The 24120-nt window shown below is 36.8% G+C and overlaps 1 protein-coding gene across 6 annotated transcripts in view; it reads right to left on the bottom strand.

The window, feature by feature from the left end:
• Positions 1–3172: 3172 nt before the first annotated feature.
• Positions 3173–24120, bottom strand: part of LOC127164160 (NACHT, LRR and PYD domains-containing protein 12) — a 41391-nt gene continuing 20443 nt past the window's right edge. For all 6 annotated transcript variants that reach the window (XM_051107931.1, XM_051107930.1, XM_051107929.1 and 3 more), the window contains 7 exons: positions 16521–18380; positions 15586–15759; positions 10561–10734; positions 8917–9090; positions 6193–6357; positions 6064–6110; positions 3173–5618 (listed from right to left, as the gene is read on the bottom strand). In XM_051107931.1, the coding sequence (XP_050963888.1) occupies positions 5050–5618; positions 6064–6110; positions 6193–6357; positions 8917–9090; positions 10561–10734; positions 15586–15759; positions 16521–18380 (3163 nt within the window). In that variant the 3' untranslated portion in view covers positions 3173–5049. The remainder of the gene's footprint in view (positions 5619–6063; positions 6111–6192; positions 6358–8916; positions 9091–10560; positions 10735–15585; positions 15760–16520; positions 18381–24120) is intronic.

Genomic DNA, 24120 nt, shown 5'->3' on the forward strand with positions numbered 1-24120 from the left:
ATATTAATTTTTAACATTTAAAGAAGAAAAATCACTCTCTCATGCTCTCCCACCCACCAACACAGACACAAGCACATACACTTTAAACGATTGCCCTCTGCAAAAGTCTTCTCTTGTGCCCACCCTCTCAATCAGCTGCCAGCTGGAGCCACCTCTTTATGGTGCCCTCGACCTCCATTTCTGCAGCATTAGCTGTGATGGGGGTTTTCCGAACTGCAGCTTTGAAATAAATTAGTACATATTGTAAAATTTACCATCCCAAAGAACCATTTCTCAATACTTTGGTTATCAATGCTTTCAAAATACATTCAAAGACTAGATCTTTTATATGACTACATCGGATTACTACTCCAAAACTCTAATCTAAATCCAGACTGATTTCAATATTTACATACTTTCTCAAAACTGTTAAATTCAAAGACCATAATACAAAACTAAATAAAACAGTAATTTGCTATTTGTACAATTATGCCATTTTGAAATACATTCCAAATCTAAAAAGACAAATACTATTAAAAGAAACAAAGTCTTTCAATTTCATTACCATTTATACAAACTTTGTAATAATTTTCTACTGTAATGCATGTAAATATGGACCATGTAACATATAGTACATATACTGCAGTAAATTCTAATCAGTAGGGAGTTTAATTCTTATTTTATAAATTAATTAGAAAATAATAAATTGTGTTATGCTTCTCATTGATCCGTGAGAGATAAAATGTTATTGGCTGGTCACAAAGCACTTTTCATTCTACTGACTTCCTTTACATGTGTACATGAAACAGTAAACGCAAGCTCATGCAAATTTTGTTGCATTCCAAATTTACAGTTTGATGAACTCTGTGTGATGAATGTGTGACCAAAAGATCAGTATGTCAGATTTGTACTTCTAAGCTGAATTAAAAGAACAGAATCATTAAATCTGCAGCACTACAATAAAGCAGAGTAGACTGCATATTTTTATAATTTGGATCTATTAGCCTTTTTTTTTTTTTTTTTTTTTTTTTTTTTTTACAGTTACAAGGACACATTTCCCAATACTTGGGTCAGTTTATCAAAACTCTTCACACACTTTCCTAACCAATTTTCAACATGGCACAGTAAATTTCACATTTAGAATGCATAACTACCAGAACACGTTATGTAGCATTTACATTTAGTCAAAAGCGACTTTTGAGGACAATAAAAGCAATCAAAAGCAACAGATCAAATATATGCAAGTGCTGTGTAAACACTAGCAAAATTTATTTATAAGCATAAAAACTTGTCACATCAAACAATGACCCACAGGAAAACACTTCCGCAGTAGGCACAGGAGGCATTACACAGTGTTGTTGTTGTTGTTGTTTGTAAACGTTCTTAAAACAAGAATAACACTATCATTTAGAATTAACTGCGGTTAATGAAGTGATCCATTTTAAATTGCAATGCAAAATTATGTTTAAGCCTCTCCTTTTATTAGATGACCATAAAATTAAAACACCTGTCTAGCCAAGGCTTAAAATAACACTTGCCAAGTTGCAAAAATGCGAGAATCATTGTTGGCCAGTTCATGCAATGTCTGAGAGAATAAGATGTGTTTAGCACAGTTATTAAAATGCAAAGCCTGCACTGTAATTATATAAATATTAGTGTTGGGCAATGATTTATCAGGATTAATCGCATCTAAAATAAAAGTTTTTCTTTACATAATATATGTGTGTGTGTACTGTGTATATTTGTTATGTAAATATAAATAAACACACATGCATGTATATATTTCAGAAAAATATGTTAAGATATTAAATATGTTTATATTTAATATAAATTATATGAATATAAATAGACATATAAATAGATGTAAATATTTTTTTAAATAAAGTATGTATGTGTGTTTATATATACATAATGAATACACAGTACACACAAATATTCATGGGTCACATGCAGTCATTTTTTGTCATGGCCGCCATCTTTAGGACCTTGTGTAGCCTCTCCTTGGTGATCAAAAACCAAAATAACACTTTAAAATTTGACACGATCACAGTGAGACGCGTCTCTGACGGACAAATAGCCAAGGAATAATCTATATTTAATCTATAGAGTGGACCGATCGACTGGACATATTTCAACTGATCTTTGTTCTGGGCTTGCACACAAACTGCAAACAATAATTTTTCAAAATGTTGTATTTGTGGAAATATTACGCCAGAGACGCTGAAGACGAATGCAAAAAGGAATCAATACTGTAGCAGGCAGAACAAGATCACGGTTCACAAATGTTGGAAATATTATCCTAAATATTAAAACGGTGGTTTATATGAATGTATCTCTGAGGGGAACTGACTGTTTTAAGAAAAGTTTACATGGTGTTTTCTTTCATTTGTCTATGTATAATGCATTTAAAGTAGCATTCATAAGCACCAGGCTGCTTTGTTTAAGATTTTTTGAACAAACAAATACATGTTTGAACTTCATATTTGTTAAGCTAGTAGGTTTTGGTGTGGTATCGAAATTGGAATCGAGAATTGTACAGTTTAATTGGTGTGTAACATTTTGGTGTCATATAAGCTAATTTATTAAAATGAAAGATAACATGAGTCAAAAACAATGATAACAGCCACTTTGTGGCAGTTGAAAGTTTAGACCGGGCAAGTAAAAATTTGAACCATTGACCCAGCTGGGCCAGTAGAAAAAAATCCTTAGTGTTGAGTCCTGATATCCTTATTTACTGTCAAGCGAACTGCTGACTCCACTAAAGTTTAGTGAAAACGTACAATTTTGACCTCATACACAATCCCTCTCCATACACTCGTGCCAGTTACAGGTAAATTCTCACCTGCCAGAGACTTGCCCATCTGCCGGACCCGGCCTGGATGTCCGTGTACTCAGTGCCAGATTCTGGACCCAATCAATCTGAGACACTTAAACGCAACTTACCGACACTGCCGCATCCATCCAAGTCGGATGGCCTGTTGCGCAGCACGCCAGACTTAGCCTGTTTACTAAGAACTTGTACTGTTCATTAATATTTAATTAAAATTGATAACGTTACCTAGCCAAAACGTTTACTTTCATTTTAATTATATAGATTAGAATACATAAATAACATGACTTAACAAATCTATAAACATATCATTATGAAAGCAATTTTAAAGGCCATTAAAGAACTCAAATTGATCAAGCTGGCATGAGTAACATTTATTTACACAACAATTTATCTACAAAACCATGTAATTACAGCAAAAAACAGCAGTTTTAGGTGTAGATAAAATATAGATATTTAACACATGTTGCAAAATGCATTTACTTGAATGAGGCATTTATATACACTTGGACTGTAACATTTAATAAATAAAGGTTATAACATAAAAAATTAAAAGGCATTTTAAAAAACACATTGGTAAAGTTTTGGAATTTTATACTTCTAACATGTTGCCGGTACTCAATCAAACCGTCAGAAGGCATGTTTCCACTACAGATTTGCACAAAACTTTGTCAATATTATAGAAATGTTGAAAAAAAAAGGCATTGCGAAATTATGGTTCCATTAACCGATGTTATGTGACTAAAACTTAATTTGTTCCTCTCTCCGATAAGTCATGGCAACGGATTTTGGTGGGATTTGGACGAAATTTGGCTTTATTTGATTGGAAAAAAGGGGTATGCATGTACCTTTACAGAAGCAGTGCGGAGAGCCGTTCAGAAACGTGTGGCGCTGCTGCTATAAACATAACATCAGCTCCGGTCAACGCGTCTGAGCCATTACACAATGCAGAAGCATGCAGCGTACACAGTCAAAGCATTAATATCAGAAGAATCATTGAAGAATGATCATATGACTTTTTACACGTGTCATGTGACCTGCAAATGTGAAAAAGCCATTTCCATTGCATTTTTGCGAAAAATTACTTTTTCGAATTCCCTGAAAAACCACCTCATGCAAGCATAAAAACTTCTTTTTTGCGATATATGGGAGTTTTTGCGAAATTGACGTGTTTCCATTAGGCGTATTTTCAATTTGCAATTTGCGCATCTTGAAGGGTAATGGAAAGGTGCCTATTGTGTGGGTGATTAGAAATAACACTATATAAATCACGCTACCAAAAGGGATCACCCCATCTCGACAATTCACGCGAAGTGCAAGTGGAGTTGGTCTACCTAAGGTACCTACCTATATTATTGTTACAAATTATGTAGGAAAAGTAATACATTAATATATGTCAAGAGTGTAACATGAGTTCTGACCTTTGTCACAAAAGACTTTCTTTGTTGCATTTTTCTCTATCACACTTTAGAAATCATAAGAAATTATATATCAGTTCAAAACTTAAAATCTCAAAATTCATCTTTTGAAAGGCCTTTTAAAATGGAAAATATACATCAAATAAATAATATTTATGTGGTTAGTTAAGATCATGTATTCAGTTAAGCAGACATAACAAACATATTGGGTAGTAATTACAACTTGTTTTTGTAAAAATACAAGGATAATATTACAATAAGGATTTGATATTTACTTGGTATTTAATTGTAAATTAACATGTGGCTAAGAATGGAGACACGGTTTATGGTACTTACAATTTGTGCTCTGCATTTAACCCATCCAAGTGCACAGACACCGTGAACACACACCCAGAGCAGTAGGCAGACATATTGCTGCGGCGCCCAGGGAGCAGTTACGGGTTCAGTGCCTTGCTCACCTCAGTAGTGGTATTGAAAGTGGAAAAGAGCACTGGTTATTCATTCCCCCCCACCGACAATCCCTGCCGGACTTGAGACTCGAACCCACAACTTTTGGCATACAAGTCCAACTCTCTAATCATTAGGTCACGACTGCCCCTGGCCTGTAGCCAGTGTGTATGTGGAATACTATCCAAGAGACATAAAGAGTAAATCACATAAAGAGAGGGACAATGCCATTATACCACATGCTTGACTTCCACGCAAGCATTGTTGTCCAAATATATTACAGACCACAAAATAAAAATAAATAAATACATAAAATAAAAAATAACAAGAAGAAAAATAGGTGCTCAATTCCCTATGACATCTTCATTAACAATGTCAAACCAAAGGTACGCTGTTTCTGTTGTTGCTCCCTGGCTTTTCAGCCTGACACAGAGCCACTGAATCAAAAACTGTAAATCCAGCATAAAGTGACTCAGTGAATGTATTGTTAAATGTGTGTAAGTGTGTGAGAGCGTGTGTGTTAGAGACACTGTAGAAGGACAGAGTACCAGCCGATATATCCACATACACTCCTACTCTCTTAGAGGAGTGTGAAGGGACAAGTATGTCAAGTGAATTAAGGTTGTGCCAGACAGTAAATCTATTATTAAAACATATCAGACCCCAGGATAGCTTATTGTATCCAAACTCACAGGAACAGCTTCCTCCTTTCCTTCTGATTCCTTTGTATGTCACTGATATAATAGCAGTTCCACTCCATTCAGCCTCCCAGTAACAGCGTCCAGACAAACTCTTTCTACATAGAACCTGAGGACACCCATCAAATCTGTCTGGATGATCAGGATATGACTGACTCTCTTCCACATATGTCGCCGTTTTGCTCTCCTCAGACAGAATGAGGCAATTGTGTGCTGTGTTTGGATCCAGTGTGAGATCACAGGCATCTGAACACAAGAACAGAGACATTTATAACAATTACTAGAAGTTTGTGTGTGTGTGTGTGTGTACCTGGTATTCTCTACACCAGTGGTTCTCAATTCCAGTCCTTGTGTACCACTGTTCAGCAATTGAGAAGGACTGGTCTATGCTATGGGGACCAAATGTTCCCACAAGGATAGTAATGCCAGTTAATTTTGACCTTCTGGGGACATTTTTTTTTGTCCCCACGAGGAAAACAACTTGTATATCAAACAGAATGAGGTTTTTCAAAAATCAAAAAAAAAATGCAGAAAGTTTAGTGTGAGGGATAGGTTTAAGGGTAGGGGTTAGGGATAGAAAATACTATTAGTATAGTATAAAAAGCATTACACCTATGGAATGTCCCCAAAAACACAGAAACCTGTGTATGTGTGTAAGTGTAAGTGTAAGTGTGCGGGTGTACAGACATACATTTGTGTAGTCCTGCTGTAATCCTTAACTCTCCTCCATGATCCACACTGTAAAACACACAGTGTCACATTCTGTAGATCTCATAAAATCAGTAAACACACACAAGCACACACAGTAGTGTCAACATACTTAAGTTTGCAGTCTGGATTCACCAGTTTTTCAGAAAGCAGCTTGACTCCTAAATCTCCTGGGTGATTATAGCTCAGATCCAGCTCTCTCAGGTGTGATGGGTTTGAACTAAGAGCTGAAGCCAGATAACAACAGCCTTCCTGTGTCACCATGCAGCCAGACAATCTACAACACAACAACAGTTTGTCCAGTTTGTCAATTAAAGAAACAAACACATTTTTTTTCACTCAAAAAATACATTAATGCAGAAAAATATATAAATAATAACTATATAACTAAATATATATATATATATATATATATATATTTATATATCCTCAAATGATCAGAAAAGAAACCAACATTAAAACAGGAGAAAGTACCAAATTATTACTATATTATAAAGTAGTAAAACATAGTAAAATAGAACAGTAGCCTTCTTGATCAGTTCATCAGTAATATTCAGGAAATAATAGATATTGAATGGATGTTTAAACTGTTCCTTTTTTTCTGATAATTTGGAATGACCAACAATAAAACAGGAGAAAGTACTAAGTTATTGCTATATTACTATACTATATAGTAGTGAAACACATAATGTACATCACCCCTGCTGCCTCTACCAAGCCCTCTGGCTCTCCTGCTCATAGTGCGGCCACTCCCACCTCTTTGGGGCACTGAATCCAGAGCTGCTGGATCCAGAGAGCTAGTGCTACTTCCAGACCCACATTCACCCCTGCCACATCCATCACCGTTGGGCAAAGGGTCGAAATGATCACTTGTTTGTGCTTCGTGAACACTCTCGCCTTGCACGGCAGAACCATTGTGCTCCAAAGATGTACTGGGAGAAGCGCAATTATTAGATGACTGATTGTCATTTCCAAAAGGCAAATATTCCCCTTCAGAGTCAGAAGCGGCAAATAACATTTGCAGCACATCTTCACAGGATAATAAAAAGGTAATTAGCCATTTGGCAATTTCCTCTCACAAATCTCACAATTTACTCGCATGCCATGAACTTAACTGCTCCTGCATCAATGACACGACACCTCGCTTGCTCTGCTATTTCCTCAAACACATTGAATAGGAACATGATTTTTTTTTTTTTGCCTAGAATCAGATTACTACATGTCTGCCATCTAGTGGTAGGGAATACAAATGAGATATTACGCCATGCTAGAAACTACAGTCTGTTTTATTAAGTATTACGTCTTGTCGCAATTTTGCGACTTTGGCACTTAGAGGGTTTAACCTGCCCTTCCACCCGTGCGATTCGGTATGCGGTCGTTACCTGGCGCCAGGTAATGGTCACAATCGCCTCGCATGTTTGGCACTAAGCATGCTGAGGCAGCTATTGTGGATAAGTCATGCTCTGATTGCGAGAGGATGACTATTGGCGAAGTACGGACCAGACCAATGCCGGGAGGGTGCCACCTCTGCTGACTGGTCTAACGGTGATGATAAGGAACTTCCCAAAAATGAGGGCTCCTCCTTCCACCAGCACCTCACAGTCAGTGGAGCTTCCAAAGGAATGGACTGGACCTCCCTGGGAGGTACCACTTGTACCCTTTGGGGCTCCCCCTGACGATCAGATGACGATTGCAGCATCGGAGGGTGAGCCACACCTCTTGGGGGAAGATGATCCGAGCACACTGCCGTCCACTGGGTGGTCAGTGGTGCCAGAAATGGACCCTGAGATGATGGCTATATTTGAAATGGCTGCTGAGACTGTAGGGCTTGAATGAAAGCCTCCATCACGTCCCAAATCCTCCCGGCTGGATGACTGGTCACAGAGTGGCTCACTCTGGTTCTCAGGGTTCCAGGGCTTGCTCCGGTTCTCAGAGTTACCCAAAAACTTGACAAAAGAACAGTTTTTTTTTCTATCTCTGGGTCCCCAGAGGGGACGGGGGGTGTTAGACGAGCCAACCCCAGACCTCACTCACCCACCCTTTCACCAGTGAGTGGCAGTGGTCAGTTAGAGAGTGCTATCAAACGTAGTACTCACACACCATCTGCCACTATTAATGATTCAGTATCATCTGTATTAAAGAGAAAGAATCATTTAATCTGATGTTTAAAGTAAATAGACTTGACAGCCTAAAGTTTCTTACACATAACTACTGAAAAACTCTGCTCTCTCCCACCAGACTAGTGTGTGTATCGGTGAAGAGGGAAAGCAGGCATTGGACCAAACCACTGTGAGGCAAGGGAAGGGGGACTCGAAACGCTTTTTTGCGTTTATATTGTTTTACTACTCACACATTTATTTTAAGTATATGTTTATTATATTATTTACAATACACAGAGTCACTTGCAATGATATTTGTCATGCTAAATATCTAGACCTGTTGGCAGTTCAAAATCTTGCTGTGTGAAATGACTTCTGACTGAAAAATATGTTGCAAAGATCTATAGCCAATGAGAGAGCAAGATACAGGGTAGTGGGAAGTTCAGGGAGGAATAATATGAAACCGTTTGCAGAGCAGACAGAGCTGTCTGCATTCTTCCTATTGTAAAGTCATGCAGTGTGTAACATCTTGTCACTGATCCATTGTGGATTGTAAACAGCAGCAACTGAATACAACCCCAGATAGTTCTGCACTGTGAAAACAACATTTATCCAACAGCTTTGGAAATTGTGCAGTGTGAACTCGGCATAAGACATTGCAAGCATCCAAGAAGTAAAAAGCAGGACAAAAGTGACCATTAGTTAGATGAGAGTAAATCTTTATCTGTGGTAAATACCTTAGTATGTTCAGTTGACAATGTGAACTTTTCAGTCCTGTAGAGAGCATCCTCACTCCAAAATCCTGCAGGTCATTGTTACTCAAGTCAAGCTCTCTCAGAGAGGAGTCTGATGACTGTAGAGCTGAACCCAAACTTTCACAACAATGTCCAGTGATATTACAGGTCACCAATCTAAACAGAACAATAAAGAAGTAAGTAACTCCTGTCATTTCACATATTAATTTGCAGTTGAATTTACAGTTTTAGGAAGAAAAGGAAGGAATGGACATGATATGACATGTGGCCAAGTATGGTGACCTATACTCAGAATTTGTGCTCTGCTTTAAAGGCCACATTCTAAATGGCATTTGAAATGATAACTTATGCTTTAAGATCAAAACTACTTTAAAGTAGAAATTTTCTATGGAATTTGTTATTCTACTAAAGTAACATTTATATACCTACTATCAGCTACTATCAGTCTTTCAAGTCGGTCAGTTTGATGCTGTGCCAGTACCTGGCACTACAGTGACATTGTCTCCTGTCTATTCAGAGTCAATACTTGTATGAAATAGAGCATTTGGCAGCTTGATGACGAAAGTCGTTGCTTCCGGGTGGCTGTTTTTGCAGAAGCTGGCTACAGGGACAGAGGGACAGAGCTTCACTATAACTATCTTATTTTTGCCAATGCATCAGTGTGGGTAGTGCTTATACTCAAAAGCTTCAGTCTCTTCTCCGCAACTGTGGAATAGAGAAAGTTGGTTCTGGTCCAATCAGAGGAGAGTATATTCAGTCCACTTCAAGACTGAGATAAGATTTTAGATATTATTAGCTTGTATTGTAGCTAACTACTTTATTAAAAGATTAGATTGACTTTAGTTGAACTATATGATATCACAATTAGCTTCTAGTTAGGTGGTGTCTTTTGGGTGAGAAAGCATATTGAAGGTGATGGAGTGATGGAAGGCTGGATGATGATGGGATCAGATCACTGTGTGGAGCACTGGCTGTTATCAGACTCCTTGTGCAAACAAAAATGTTACTGGATTATTACAATTAACTCTTTCCCTGCCAATGTTTTTGGAAAAAAGTTGTCAGCCATCGCCAGCATTTTTGCTGATTTTCACTTTTTAAAAGTTCATGGCCCTCATAATTTTATCTGAACATGCAATACATCAAAATAAAGATCAGACCCTCTACTTTTAAACAAAAAAAGGTTTTATTCTAGCTTTTTTTCTCAAGCAAACTAACATGCTGTAGACACTGACGACATGTTTGAGGCAAATTAAATGCTATGTGACATTTTTCAGACTGAGTGATTACATGCGGCATGAGATGTTTCTTCATGTTTATTTCATGTCAAACTAGTAGTAAAGAGGAAGGGACAATCATGCTCACTCGTGCTCCTGCTGTTTGAACTGAGCCGTTTATATAGTGATCTGTCACACCACTTCAATAGTGTAAAAAAATTGCATTTATTGTTTACATTTCTGTAAAAATGTACCAAATATTTTCGGTACAAAAATGTCTACCGTTACACTCTAACGTATATATCACAGCATAAAGTACTAGTAATAAAGTAACTTTATTTTAAAGTATGCTTAAAAAAATGATATTACAAATTGCAATAATACTTTGTAAAACTAAATGTGACAGGCAAACCTTAGAGTGTTTAGTTGACAATGTGAACTCTTCAGTCCAGTTGAGAGCAGCCTCACTCCCGAATCCTGCAGGTCATTGTTACTAAGGTCCAGCTCTCTTAAATGAGAATTTGATGATTGGAGAACTGAAGACAAACTTTCACAGCACTCACCAGTCAATCTGCAGCCTGCCAATCTGAACAAAACAATAAAGGATTCAACAATTAACAAATGCTAGTACATCTAGTAATTGCCAATTGTATAATTAAAGTTAATACTAACACTGTATTTAGTGTAAACCTTCAGTTTGGACATAAAAAGTATTGTATGAATGCAATTAAATAATATGTCATGAAATTATAATTATAAGATTTAATTTTTTGAGTAACCATCACATAAAACCAATAATACATTATTTTCTCATTGATTTAAGGCTAACTCCTTTTTTTCAGATGTGTGTGTCCAGAAAACCGTATATCAGAAGTTTAAACTGATATGGCTTTAAGACGCATGATATACATAATCAAAACCAAACACGGGGCGGGGAGCAGCAGCTCATTTGCATTTAAAGAGACATGACCTAAAACAGTGTGTTTCTGCTTCTACTCAACATAGGCATTTTCAAAATTATATAATAAATGATCTGTGGGGTATTTTGAGCTGAAATTTCACATTCTGGGGACACCAGAGACTTGAATGTAATTTTTTTTCAATTACAAGTTTGAAAGTAATTTTTTTGGTTTTAGATATTTTTATGTTTAAATACTTCTATTTTGTGGGAGTCCCTCGAATCATTGTATTCTCCTGTATCCTGCCGGACACAAATCGGACTGACTGCGGATTTGTCTTCTTCTTCTTATTATTATTATTATTATTATATTAATATAATAGCTTACTCCTCACTGAAAATGTTTTTCAAAAGATCTTTAAAAACAGGTTTATTATACAATGAATTATAGGCCTATAATTAAAATTATTAACACTGCACTCATCAATGAAAAATCTATTTCAAGCACCGCCTTAAAAAAAAAACAAAAAAAAACAAAAACACGAACAACATTTCTTTACTCTTTATTTATTTTTTTACACCCCTGGACTATTTTGCATTGGTTTTTCCCTCTTGTGCCCATATATAGTGTTCTTGTTCCTGTCCTTGTTTTTATCATTATTAGTTAATCACCTGCACCTATCTGTCTATCATTAGCCTACCTTTATAAGTTGTATTGAGTTCACTGTTTGGTGTCCAGTCTCATCTATGAGTATGTGTATGTGTGTTCCTACCTTCCTTTTGTGGATATAGCTGTGTGGATTTACGTGTGGATTATATTAAAGACTTTTCTTTGCATTTCATCTTCATGTTGCGCCTTTCATCTCACAAATTGTGAGAACAAGAGAAATTTTAAGGGAGTAAATTAAAACATTTAGCTATATACCGTTATCAGAATATGAAGTAGATTCATCCCTCGTCCTCTCTAATAGAATGCACACCCTTAATGCAGGGTCAGATGCCAAAGGGGGCTTCAGTTTTTACTTTCAATTTCTAATGAATCGACAGAGATTAAGAGGTTCACTGGCATAACTCTTGGGTAAAGTTTGCATGTTGCTTGTGTGATATCCATTGGCTTGCCTTCCTGGTTTAAAACAAATATTTACAATATTGAGATGTAACAAGCCAACTCCTTGAGTTCGCGGTTGGGGGCCGCACATTTGCACTGCGCTACTGGACTCCATCGATTAAGGCTGATTTATACTTCTATATAGTTAGCCTACTGCCTGCTCACTTTTGCCCAGGCCCTGTGTTTCTTACATTTCTTACATTAAGATTGTTCTTTGTGTCATGTAAGACTATTTACTTTAGATTGTGAATCTAAAACAATCTGGTAAATGTACTATCATAATTACTAAAAAATAAATGCACAAAATCAAGCATTTGGATTGCAAAATAAAAACAAATTAAAAAAAAATATCGAAATCCTGGAGGGACTGTTTCAAGGACTTTTAAGCACTTTTCTAAAATCAGAGATCTCACTTATCAACTAATATTGTATTGTCTTTGAAATTCTAATTAATAAACTAATAAAACAAAATGGTACAAATAAAGTGCAGCATATGCAAAGAATGCAATGACTGTGGCAACTTTAACATTTAAAAGGATACTATGGCAAATTTATCACTTTCCTTATTTATCTTTTTTTTGTAAATATTTGAAGAGTTTGGTTCCAAAACGCAAAATGCAGATTTTGATTTTCAAAGATTTATTATAAAAACTGATTATTTTTTTCCCAAAATGCAATAAATCTATTAGGGGTCTACTCTTATTTTTCTTTTTAGGAGCACTTTTTAGGAGCACTTGTCAACATGGGTCTGCACTTCATCCTGTAACATCTGGACAAAACAGGGACTTATGTGAGGATCATGTTTGTGGACTTCAGTTCAGCCTTCAACACCATCACAACAACACTCCTCCAGACCAAACTAACCCAGCTCTCTGTCCCTAGCTCTGCTTGTCAATGGATTTTTCAGAACCAGCTTTCTGATAGATAGGCAACAGCTATTGAGAATGGGTAAATTCATATCCAACAGCCACACCATCAGCACTGGCACCCCTCAGGGTTGCGTCCTCTGTCCACTGCTCTTCTCCCTGTACACCAACAACTGCACATCTAAAAACCCCCATTGACCTGACTGTCAAAAAGGCCCAGCAGAGGCTGTACTTCCTTCGCCAGCTGAGGAAGTTCAACCTGCCAAAAGAGCTGCTAAAACAGTTCTACTCAGCCATCACTGAATCCGTCCTCTGAACTTCAATAATGATCTGGTTCAGCTCAGCAACCAAAACTAACCATAGAAGATTACAGAGGTACAACATCCTTGGTACAACCCTCCCCACCCTCCAAGAACTGTACTCATCCAGAGTGAGCAAAAGGGCTGGCAAAGTCATTCTGGACCCCTCACACCCAGCCCACTTCCTCTTCGAAGTGTTGCCGTCTGGTCGTCAGTACAGAGCACTGAGCACCAAAACAGCCAGACATAGAAAAAGCTTCTTCCCTTCCCTTATATTTATTAAATTTATTATACATACGTTATCGATTTAACATAGCTTCCATTTATTACAAATCCCTTGCACATTTTTCCTTTTTTTATATTATCTATTGTGTATTTTTTTACATTTATCCTAATTACTTTTAGTAATTTTTGTTATCTGTCTTGTCAATTGTCTGTGCACTGGAAGCTTCTGTCACCAAGACAAATTCCTTGTGTGTGTAAGCACACTTGGCTGTAAAACTTTCTGATTTGTTACCTCTAACCAGCTTCGCATAAATCCATGTAAAAGATACAGTAAAAGGGTAAATTACATGACACTCTCCAGGGCTGCAAACACACCTCCTGTGACCCTCTGGAACACATGCTCCCCTTCCCTAGACATTCTGAATTTATCCTCTTTATCCTCTTTCTCTCAAGCAAAGGAACACATGAACTTACATATCTAAATACTGCTATTAGAGCAACAATATTCACGAATAGTGTTTCATACCTCTTATATGCCTTCATGTGTTTTATGTAACAGGTGGAGTTTAACCTATACATTATATCCCTTTTTAGTAGAAAAGGTTTCTGAATGTACGACATAAATGCAAGACATAGGAAGTTGGACGTTGGATGGAAGATAATGACTGGATCGCACATTGCGTTCCAAAATGCCATTAGGCAGTAGAGCCACCAGAAGTGTTCGATCCACCATCTTACTATTCCTTACCGGCAGAGAGCACCATTGACTAACAGCTAAACTGCTAACCTAAAATTACCCGATTTTAAGCGTATCAGTCACACAGGACTAGTTTTTAGGATATGTGTATGTAAATAAATGTTTACTTAAAATGTTATCTGCAATGTTTATGGTGTTTTCGGGCAGGAAAAGCAATGCTTTGAATTTGTTCAGGTGGGTGTGTCAGCTGTGCACTTGCCGACACAGTCAACTGATCTAACACAAAATCAATTTCTTTATATAAGGAATTATGTATGTATTAATATCTGAAATTGATTCGAATACAATAATAGTCTGTTCATAATGAATAAGTCTCTGTTACTATACTGCTCTATGTTGTTTTTAAATTCAAATCTTGGAAATAAAGCTTGATGTCTTTAAATTCATACCATATGTCAGTGAATCAGTGATTTACCGCCATCTGCTGTTTTAGTTTCTTTTTTTTTTTCATTTTTGCATATTAATGTTTATTATTAACATTTATCTCAACATGAATGTTATGTAGACTGAATTAATGATTCATTTAACAAACGTTTAAATCATTACCTGCTTTAAAATTATGGTAACAAAATCATTGTTGAAACATGCATTTAGCCTGTATGAATAAAACACTATAACAAAACAGCATAAACAGTAATTAACAGTATAATGGAAATTATATGTGACCATGTACCACAATACCAGGCTTTTAAAAACAAGTAATTTCCTGAAAGGCATTTTATAGCCTACTGAATCATACACAGACCTCTTTGGTACATTGCTTTGGACAAAAGCATAATGCTAAATGTCAAATGTAAATGTAATGCTGTCAACAATGGAACCAGAGAACTGCCAGGTGACTTATTTCTTCGCATAAAAAAGGGGAATACCAAATTATTGTTTTAAGTGTGAAAATATAGCAGAAGTAGCACCAACATTCAAAAACAATGGACTTGTGACAACTTTTTCCACTTTTAGTTTTCGTTTTAATGATGAGTGCATTTATTATATATATATATATATATATATATATATATATATATATATATATATATATATATGTATGTGTGTGTATGTGTATATATATATATATACTTCTTGTACTTAAGTACAATTAATATCACATACTTTAAGACATTTACTCAAGTAATATTGTAAACAGTGACTTCAACTTCTACCAAAGTCATTTTCTGGTAAGATATCTGTACTTTTACTTAAGTATGGCTTTTAGGTACTTTTTACACCACTGCTGATTATTCATTAATGTATTTCAACATACTGAATGAACCAGTAAAAAACTCAAACCTTAGTATGTTTAATGGACAGTCCGTGTTCTTCAGTCCATCAGAGATCAACTTCACTCCTGAATCATGTAGGCCATTGTTATTCAGGTTCAGCTCTGTCAGATGAGCGTTTGATGATTGCAGAGCTGAAGACAAACCTTCACAGTGCTGATCAGACAGATGACATCCAGCAAGACTGTAATGAAGGATAACAATTCATTAAGGAGGTGATGGATGACTAATGTTTTCTGCATTCTATGCATGAAAAAAGATCACATAGCTAATATTCTGTGTGACATGAAGGTTTGCAGCCTGAATATGGAGCTGTGAAAGTGTGACAAAGTACAGCTGGAGTGGCTTCCTCACACACAGCTCAGAGATAAATAGTGTTTCAGACTCATCTGAACTGCTTTTCTGCACTCTACCAAAGACATATAATTTATTTCCAACATACTTCTGCTCTATCAACTCATACCAGTCATTTGAATATCATCTCATCATGCTTTCATTTTATTTATTAATTTAATTATAGTTTAAAGCTTTGGGGTAAATAAGATGTCTTTTATTTGCATCATTTTTGCCACTGTAATATCTTTTATTTGTACCATTATTTTGCTGCTGTAATATATACATATTACATATAAAGAGTTCAGATGCAAAACCAGCTAAATCCATCTGACGTATTTCTTTAGAATTTCTTTCTGTCTACTTTGTATAGGTTTCTATGTAAGTACTGGCACTTCCGATGGGGCTGAGGCTGGATTTTAACGAGTTTGAAGTAAAAGTATTTGATGGATGTATACTATGTGCCAGGAGCATTCACTCAGTATAATTATCTAATTTTTGACCAAGATGGCTTTTAGCTGGTTTTGCATATGAACTCTTCATATGTATACGTATATGTATGTATATGTATGTACAAACTGTTTATAAAATATAAATACAGTAAATACTCACTTAGCTTTTCTGCAGTTAATTACAGCGGGTATCAGTCTCCTTCTACCCACATTTGATGTGTTGTATTTCATGAGATCAAATTCATCCAGCACCTCCTCTGACATCTGAAGAATGTAGGCTATTGCTGAGCAGTGACCAGGGGAGAGTTTATTCTCTGAATGTTCGCCTGATTTCACAAACTCCTGAATCTCTTTGTACAGTGTCTGATCATTTACTTCAAGAAGACAAAGAAATAGACTAATGGATCTGTCAGCTAAGAGACCATAGCTTTCCTTGATTTTTTCTTTAATATATTGTGTGGCTTCTCTGATGGTCTCTGAGCTGTTTTCTGTTTGTATCAGTAGATCCTTCAAGAGTCTTTGATTGGACTCAAGTGAGATACCCAACAGGAATCGCAGAAAAAGATCAAGATAACCATTTTTACTCTGAAGAGTTTTAGTAACGGTTAATTTTAGAAGCTCACACAATGATGTTGTGTACCTCTCATGTGTGTCATCCAGAAAAAATTGCAGTGACTCCATTTTCTTTATCTGATGCGAGTAAAACACACATAAAGCAGCTAGAAACTCCTGAAAGCTCCGATGTATGAAGCAGTAAACCTTCCTCTGCTGAATCACAGATTCCTCCTTAAAGATCTCCGTGCAAATCCCAGAATAAACCGATGCGTCAGTGATGTCTATGCCACACTCACTCAGATCCTCCTCATAAAACATGACGTTGCCCTTTATCAGCTGTTTTAAAGCCAGTTCAGCAAGTTTTACAATCATTTTTCTATTGGACTGCAGTTTCTCTGTGTTTCTCTCTTCATACTTCTGATTCCTCATGTTTATCTGAATCAGCAGGAAGTGGATATACATTTCAGTCAAAGTTTGAGGAATTTCTACATTGTGCTTTTGTTTCAGGATGTTCTGAAGCACAGTGGCTGAGATCCAACAGAACACAGGTATGTGGCACATGATGTGGAGGCTTCTTGCTTTTTTAACGTGCGAGATGATTTTGTTGGCTTGATGCTCATCACTGATTCTCTTCCTGAAATACTCCTCCTTCTGAGGCTCATTGAATCCCTGAATTTCTGTCAGACGGTTGATGTATTTACAGGGGATCTGATTGGCTGCTGCAGGTCTGGAGGTGATCCAAATGAGAGCAGAGGGAAGCAGCTCTCCTTTCATGAGGTTTGATATCAACATACCAACAGATGAAGACTCATTCACATCAGAAATTTTCTGAGCATCTGAAAACATCAGTGTGATTCTGCTTTCATCCAGACCATCAAAGATGAACACAATTTTGCACTGTTCATAAATCTTTGAGTCCAGATCTTCAAGTTCAGGATTAAAGTCAAGCAGAAGTCTATGAAGACTGTACTGATTCTCTTTAATCAAGTTTAGTTCTCGAAATGCAAGCAAAAACATGAAATCTACATCCTGATTAGCTTCTCCCTCAGCCCAGTCCAGAATGAACTTCTGCACAGAGACGGTTTTACCAATTCCAGCAATGCCTTTAGTAAGAACAGTCTTGATTTTGTCTTTCTCTTCACATTCTGGTTCAGGTAAGGGTTTAAAGATGTCATTGCAGCAGATTGGAGTGTCCTGTGAGTGTTGTTTTCTGGGATTTTTCTCCATGTGTAAAACCTCATGTTCTTCATTCACCCCTTCACTGTCTCCCTCTGTGATGTAAAGTTGTGTGTAAATACTGTTTAGGAGGGTTTGATTCTCTTGTGGGTTGAATCCCTCAAATAAGCTGTCATACTTGTTTTTCATGCTGGTTTTGAGTCGGTCTCTGACTCTCTGTAGTTCATTATCTACTGGTAGGTGAGAATCCTGCTTTGTCATTCCAGTCTGATCATCTCTATCCACAAAGCTGAAACAAGAAGAAAAACACAAAGAATGAATGAGGGCGCAAGCAGTAAGATCTTTTAGTTAAGCCATATTTATCATTCTCACAAACCATTAATAAAAACTCAAATCTGCGACTTGGACTCGAGTCGCACTTACGTCACAAAAATAAATATTTGTGACTTGACTTGGATTTATGAACAGCTGACTTCATCTCTAAACACACCAAGCCAGCATTATTATATACACGTGTGATACATCTGAAGGTCACGTTCATCACCAGTAGAAAAATTATTGTTATATAAATGAATAAAATGTTGCTAAGCTTTACCATAGTGGGTCCTGTCCAGACAATGAATTTAAGTGTAGCAGATTACAGATGATTAATTTAAATTAGTTTACATCGCACACATGAAGAAGTTTTGCACAGCCCTGGTGCCTGGGCTACACAGTCTAAATGCATGTTTACTAGAGTTGAGCCGGATACTCGGCTGAAACGAGTATCCGGCACGGATAAAGCACTTTTGCCGAGTACGAGTATCATACGAGTAATACGAGTCAATATCTGTGCTCGGATTGAATAAAAATTCTCATTGGGTAGTTTACTGTGTCTGCGTTCTGTGATAGGCTAGTCACAGGGCCCCTCCCCTACACACATACTAGAGATGCGCGGATGAGCTTAAACGTCACCGGAATCCGCAGCTCCAAATAAATGATCCGCCCGCCACCCACCCGCACCTGTATTTTTCTCTGATTTAGATAACCGCACCCGACCCGCACCCGATCGTCATTTACAATTATTCTAATTCTTAGTTTTGCATGATGATATGATGAATGTGATGAACACTTATAAGCTTAATCACTCGTGCTTTTAAGCCAAATCCACGCTAAAAAGAATAACGTTAACTGATATCTGGACGTGACGTATTGTTTTCGGTATAATGTACTGATTCAAATTAGTAATCAATAATAATTTTTATTTTAATACTCGGCGTGCCTCTCTTGACATGCTCTCGCGTATGAACAGGCAGCAAATGTGGTGCTGGCGCGGACGGAGCGGGCGCGGGCGCGGGCGCATCAGGCGCATCAGGTGCAATGATAAAACATATTTCAAAGGAAGCCGGCGCTAGGGTCCTTACCGTCTTTGCTGGGTGTTTTGAGCGAATATTTGCATTTATTCACATACGATTTAGTTACAAATGGTGGCCTGTCATGATTTTGGCTAATGCAGGACACTACTGAATGATGCGCATCAGAGGGGATTTAGAAGTGGGTGCGCAGAGCCGACTGATAAAGAAATGGGTATACGCGGGTTATATACACCACTGCATATTAACCTACTCGAGTATTTAAAACATATGTTAGAAAATACAGTTAATATTTGCGTCATTATTGATTTTTCTCATCCACCCGCGAACCACCCACAAATAATCAGAATGCAATTTTTTATTACCCGACCCACCCGACCCGCGGATTGTCCGCAGCGCCCGCGGATATAACCGCCATCCGCGCATCACTAACACATACAGATTTATTGTGTTGCTGTGTCCCGCTCTGCTCACACACACACAGAACACTGAGAAGAGAAGAGAACAGCGCGCTCTCTCTCTGTTCTCTCCCTCAGTCACTCAGGTTTGCGGGTTTTTTTCCGTTAACGTTTAGGGTTTCTTCAGCATCACTTTTGTTTTTTACTTTGGTTTGTTTGTAGTACTTACTTTTATCCAGTAGAGTTTTGGTAAACGTGGGGTTTGTTCAGACGTGGTGCTTGGTAAAAGCGACTCGCGTCTCTGCCTGTCGGAGAATTTATTTTTCTTTTTTAAACCGTCAGCTGGCTCTGACCAGTTTTTTTACTTCACGCACTGAGTGTCTGACACTTTCTTTCTGTATTTCATAAATAAATAAATAAATAAAAAAACCACACTGCTCAAGGTTAAAAAAAGAAAGTTATGTTGAAATGAAAACTCTTGTTCATTACATTTTACTTCATAATTGCAACAGCATGTGTTGTATTCATTGTTGCAAAACTTATTCTGTATATAGTTCGTTTGTTATCATGATCAAAACCACTGATCTGAAGCTCAATGCTGATGCTGTCATGTAAATAGTTTTCTAATCAGCAATAAATATAACAATTTCTGATCAACCCATATCAATTGCATGCTTAAAATAACATACCGGTTAAAGCCCCGCCCATTTCAATACAACATGACCCACTTCCAGGTTAAATCCCACCCACTTCCGGGTTATGCCCCGCCCACTCCGAGTACAGATACAGATACAGATAATTCATATGGTTAACAGATACAGATACAGATACAGATAATGCTGTACTCGCTCATCCCTAATGTTTACACACCATATCTTTACATACCAAATGTGCCACAGGAACCACGAAAACGCACAAAAACAAAACCATGAAAATTTAGAGGTATTTATACAGACTGTTTAATGTTGTTCTGAAGCTACATAAATGCTATTAAAGATGAATTAAAATAGTGGCAAATATAACCGTTGAAACTAACCATCATTTTAAAATTAGTTTTGCCAAAAATAAATGCTATAATATTTGTGTTAAAATGGAATAGCAACAGTATAAAATGCTAATTTAAGGATGACAATAAATAACCAGTTAACCAACCCTAGTGAAAAAAAAAGTGTACTTAAGCACAATTTATTTGTATGTACTTTAGTATAATTAAATTTATTTGTGGCACACTATTAATTGGTGTACTTAAAGTCTGTTAAATTGGAACAAATAATTTTGTACTAAATGCATTTTTGTTGTGCAAAAGCAGTGGTGAAGTTCAACTAAATTTGTAAATATAATTGTGCTAAAGTGGAACTATTCCAAGTATATGTAAGTACACTTTAAATATCCACTCTATTTAAGTTTTGAAATGCAGAATTCACTCAGCATAAACTTCAGTGTATTTTGGTGTCATTGCAATTGTAATTCAATTACACTATAAAGGTGTTGAACATTTATTAACCCTCTGTGGTCTGAGGTGATTTTGGGGCCATTGAGATGTTTTGACATGTCCTGACATTTGTGCTTATTTCAGCTACTTATACTATTGGCCAACATGTATTTTTGTTATTCAGCACAAACTGTGATACAATAATATGTAATATGGATGTACATGTTTGCATTTTTTTTTTTTTTAGAAAAAAAATTGTTAATAACTTAAGTTGTTAAGTTTTGTGGGAAATGAGAAATGTAGCTGAAATAAGTCCATAAAACCCATACTGAATAGTTTTGACGTCTGAGTAAACAGTTTTGTAGGCTAGAATATTTACTGTCATTTACAAAATGATGTGAAAACCATCCTCATTTATAGAAAACAATATATTGATTGGAATTTTGTAAGACATGATTTGTGTTTGAAAAGGTGTATGCAAGGGAGTGACAATGTCCATGAATATTTAGTGATTCACACCTGAGAGACAAAGGGCCATCCCCTAATGGCCCATCTGTGTGACTATTACTTTGAGGCAGGTAAGAAAGAATGTGAGTAGATTGAAAAAATGGCATGGCACTGGAGGACCGACATTGCCTGTCCCTGCTGTAAAGGCACAGGCCTCCTCTGGAAAGAGGGGTGGGGAGCAGCAGCTCATTTGCATTAAAAGAGACACCCAAAAAAGGGGTCTTTTAGGGTATTAGGGTCATTCCTGGGACTACATATTATTAATTTTATAAATATCTCACATCATTAAGCATATATATGAAACCTCCAAAAAATGTCATATTTTCCTACTTCAAGACCTTTTATACAGTACATTTATTTATTTATTTTCAGATTTAGTTTTTTTCCTCAACTACATAATGGACAAAATGGGATTGGTTTAAAAAGGAACTTTTTATAAAACAAACAACTACCTACTGCTCATGAGTCCCTCATAACAATTTAATGATGGCAAGTGTAACAATTTTAATAATTTTTAAATTTTTATAGGACTGAAGCTAAAATACAGAAATTGTGCGTCTATGGTCTCTTTATTTTTGTAAAAAAACTTTTTTTTTTATTTAGAAATTTAACTAAAACTACACTTTTATTTTTTAGTCCTTAACATGTCAGAAAGACATGCTTTCATTCTTAATTAATGTGACAAGGTGTGATGGGATTAAAGACTGTAACATATTTGATGGATTGCCTTTAATTTTAATTTTTGGTTTTGTTTCTTTCTCATATTTACCCCTTCTTTCTGGGTCCACATATCTGCGCATAGCCAACATTGTCTTTCTGCCACAAATGTGGTTGCAGTTTTTGATGTATGATGTTTGTCAAAGTTTAAGAGTACATATCACATCAACTATTCCAGTGGTTTTCAATCCTGGTCCCACTGCTTTGAACATTTTGTATGTCTCCCTGGTTTAACACACCTGATTCAGATCATTAGCTCATTTGCAGAGAGCTCCATGAACTGAACTGTGTTTGTGGGATAAGGGAAATATACAAAATGTGCAAAGCAGTGGCTCCCCAGGACCAGGACAAAGCCACTAGATGGCAAGCCTGCAACCGTTAGCCAAAAAAGTGAACGGCTAAAGGTAACGCTTCCAGTCTGGCAGTATGTGAGAAAGGAGACCAGAGGCCATTGAATGGATGTCAATGGAAGAGCTTTTTAGAGGAAATGGATTATCATTTAATGAATCAACAGCCTCAGGCCCGTAGCCGGGGGGGTTCGGGTGGTTCGAACGACCCACCCCATCCAGTCAAAGGTCCGGAATTTATGTACGTTTTTTTTTTTTTTTTTTTTTAAATAAACAAGTGTTCTATTAAATAACAATTTAAATACCTTAATAAGTATAAGAAAAGTCTTAATTATAAGTTCAAGAGGTCTTAAATTTGGGGACGGAAAGACAAAAATAGCGTTATGGATTAAATGTGCTAGTCGTTTGAAGCGCCACACAGACCGTTCGTCCGCTCGGATCACAGTTCAAACAGCAGCGGAGCGTTTACTAGAGCAGATGCGTTTACTCGTGATCACGAAACAGCGCTGTGAGATCCAGAGTGAAGCGCTTGAATTCGGTGAAGAACACAATGACATGGAGATTTAAACAGATGAAACAGCGCTGACAAACAGCAGAAACACTGTGCGCAACGATAGTCAGAATCATTTAATCATTTAAAATGTAAATCTATTAAAGGAGTAATGGAATATAATTACAGTATTTTGTGATTAATAGCGTTTGTGGATTAATACTAAGACCACCGTTCTTCATACAAATACCTAGAAGCCATGTAGTTCATTTTTATACCACGGTATTGAGGTGAATAATTATTATTAATAATTTCATCATACAAAAATAAGGTTGTTGTCGGCGCCGATGGCCTTGTGGGCAGCGCGCTCTGGGCTTCCCGTGTTCGAGACCCGACTCAGGGACCTTTCCCGATCCCGCCGCCCATATCACTTCCTGTCCTTCCTGATTTGTCCTGTCCATAATAAAGTTTTTTTAAAACATAAGGTTGTTCTGCATAGGAAGGAAGAACACACTATATTCTCACCAAGGGCAGTTCTAGAACCAATTTTTTAGACTGTCATCAACTTTTTTGTTTGTTCAGTTTGTACAATGAACATGGGTTAGAGCTCTTACTGTTGAGTTCTTAAAGTACACCAAATTAATGAATTTCACTTTAAAATGTGTAACATTTTCTCCCCTTGGGGAAGAAAACCCCTAGAGGGACACACATCCACCCACCATTTGGATATGTGTCAGTACAAAGAATCTGTGATTTTATTGCATTAAAAATGTCACTCATTTAATT

Source organism: Labeo rohita, chromosome 4, assembly GCF_022985175.1.
Source record: "Labeo rohita strain BAU-BD-2019 chromosome 4, IGBB_LRoh.1.0, whole genome shotgun sequence".
Classification (NCBI taxonomy): Eukaryota; Metazoa; Chordata; class Actinopteri; order Cypriniformes; family Cyprinidae; genus Labeo; species Labeo rohita.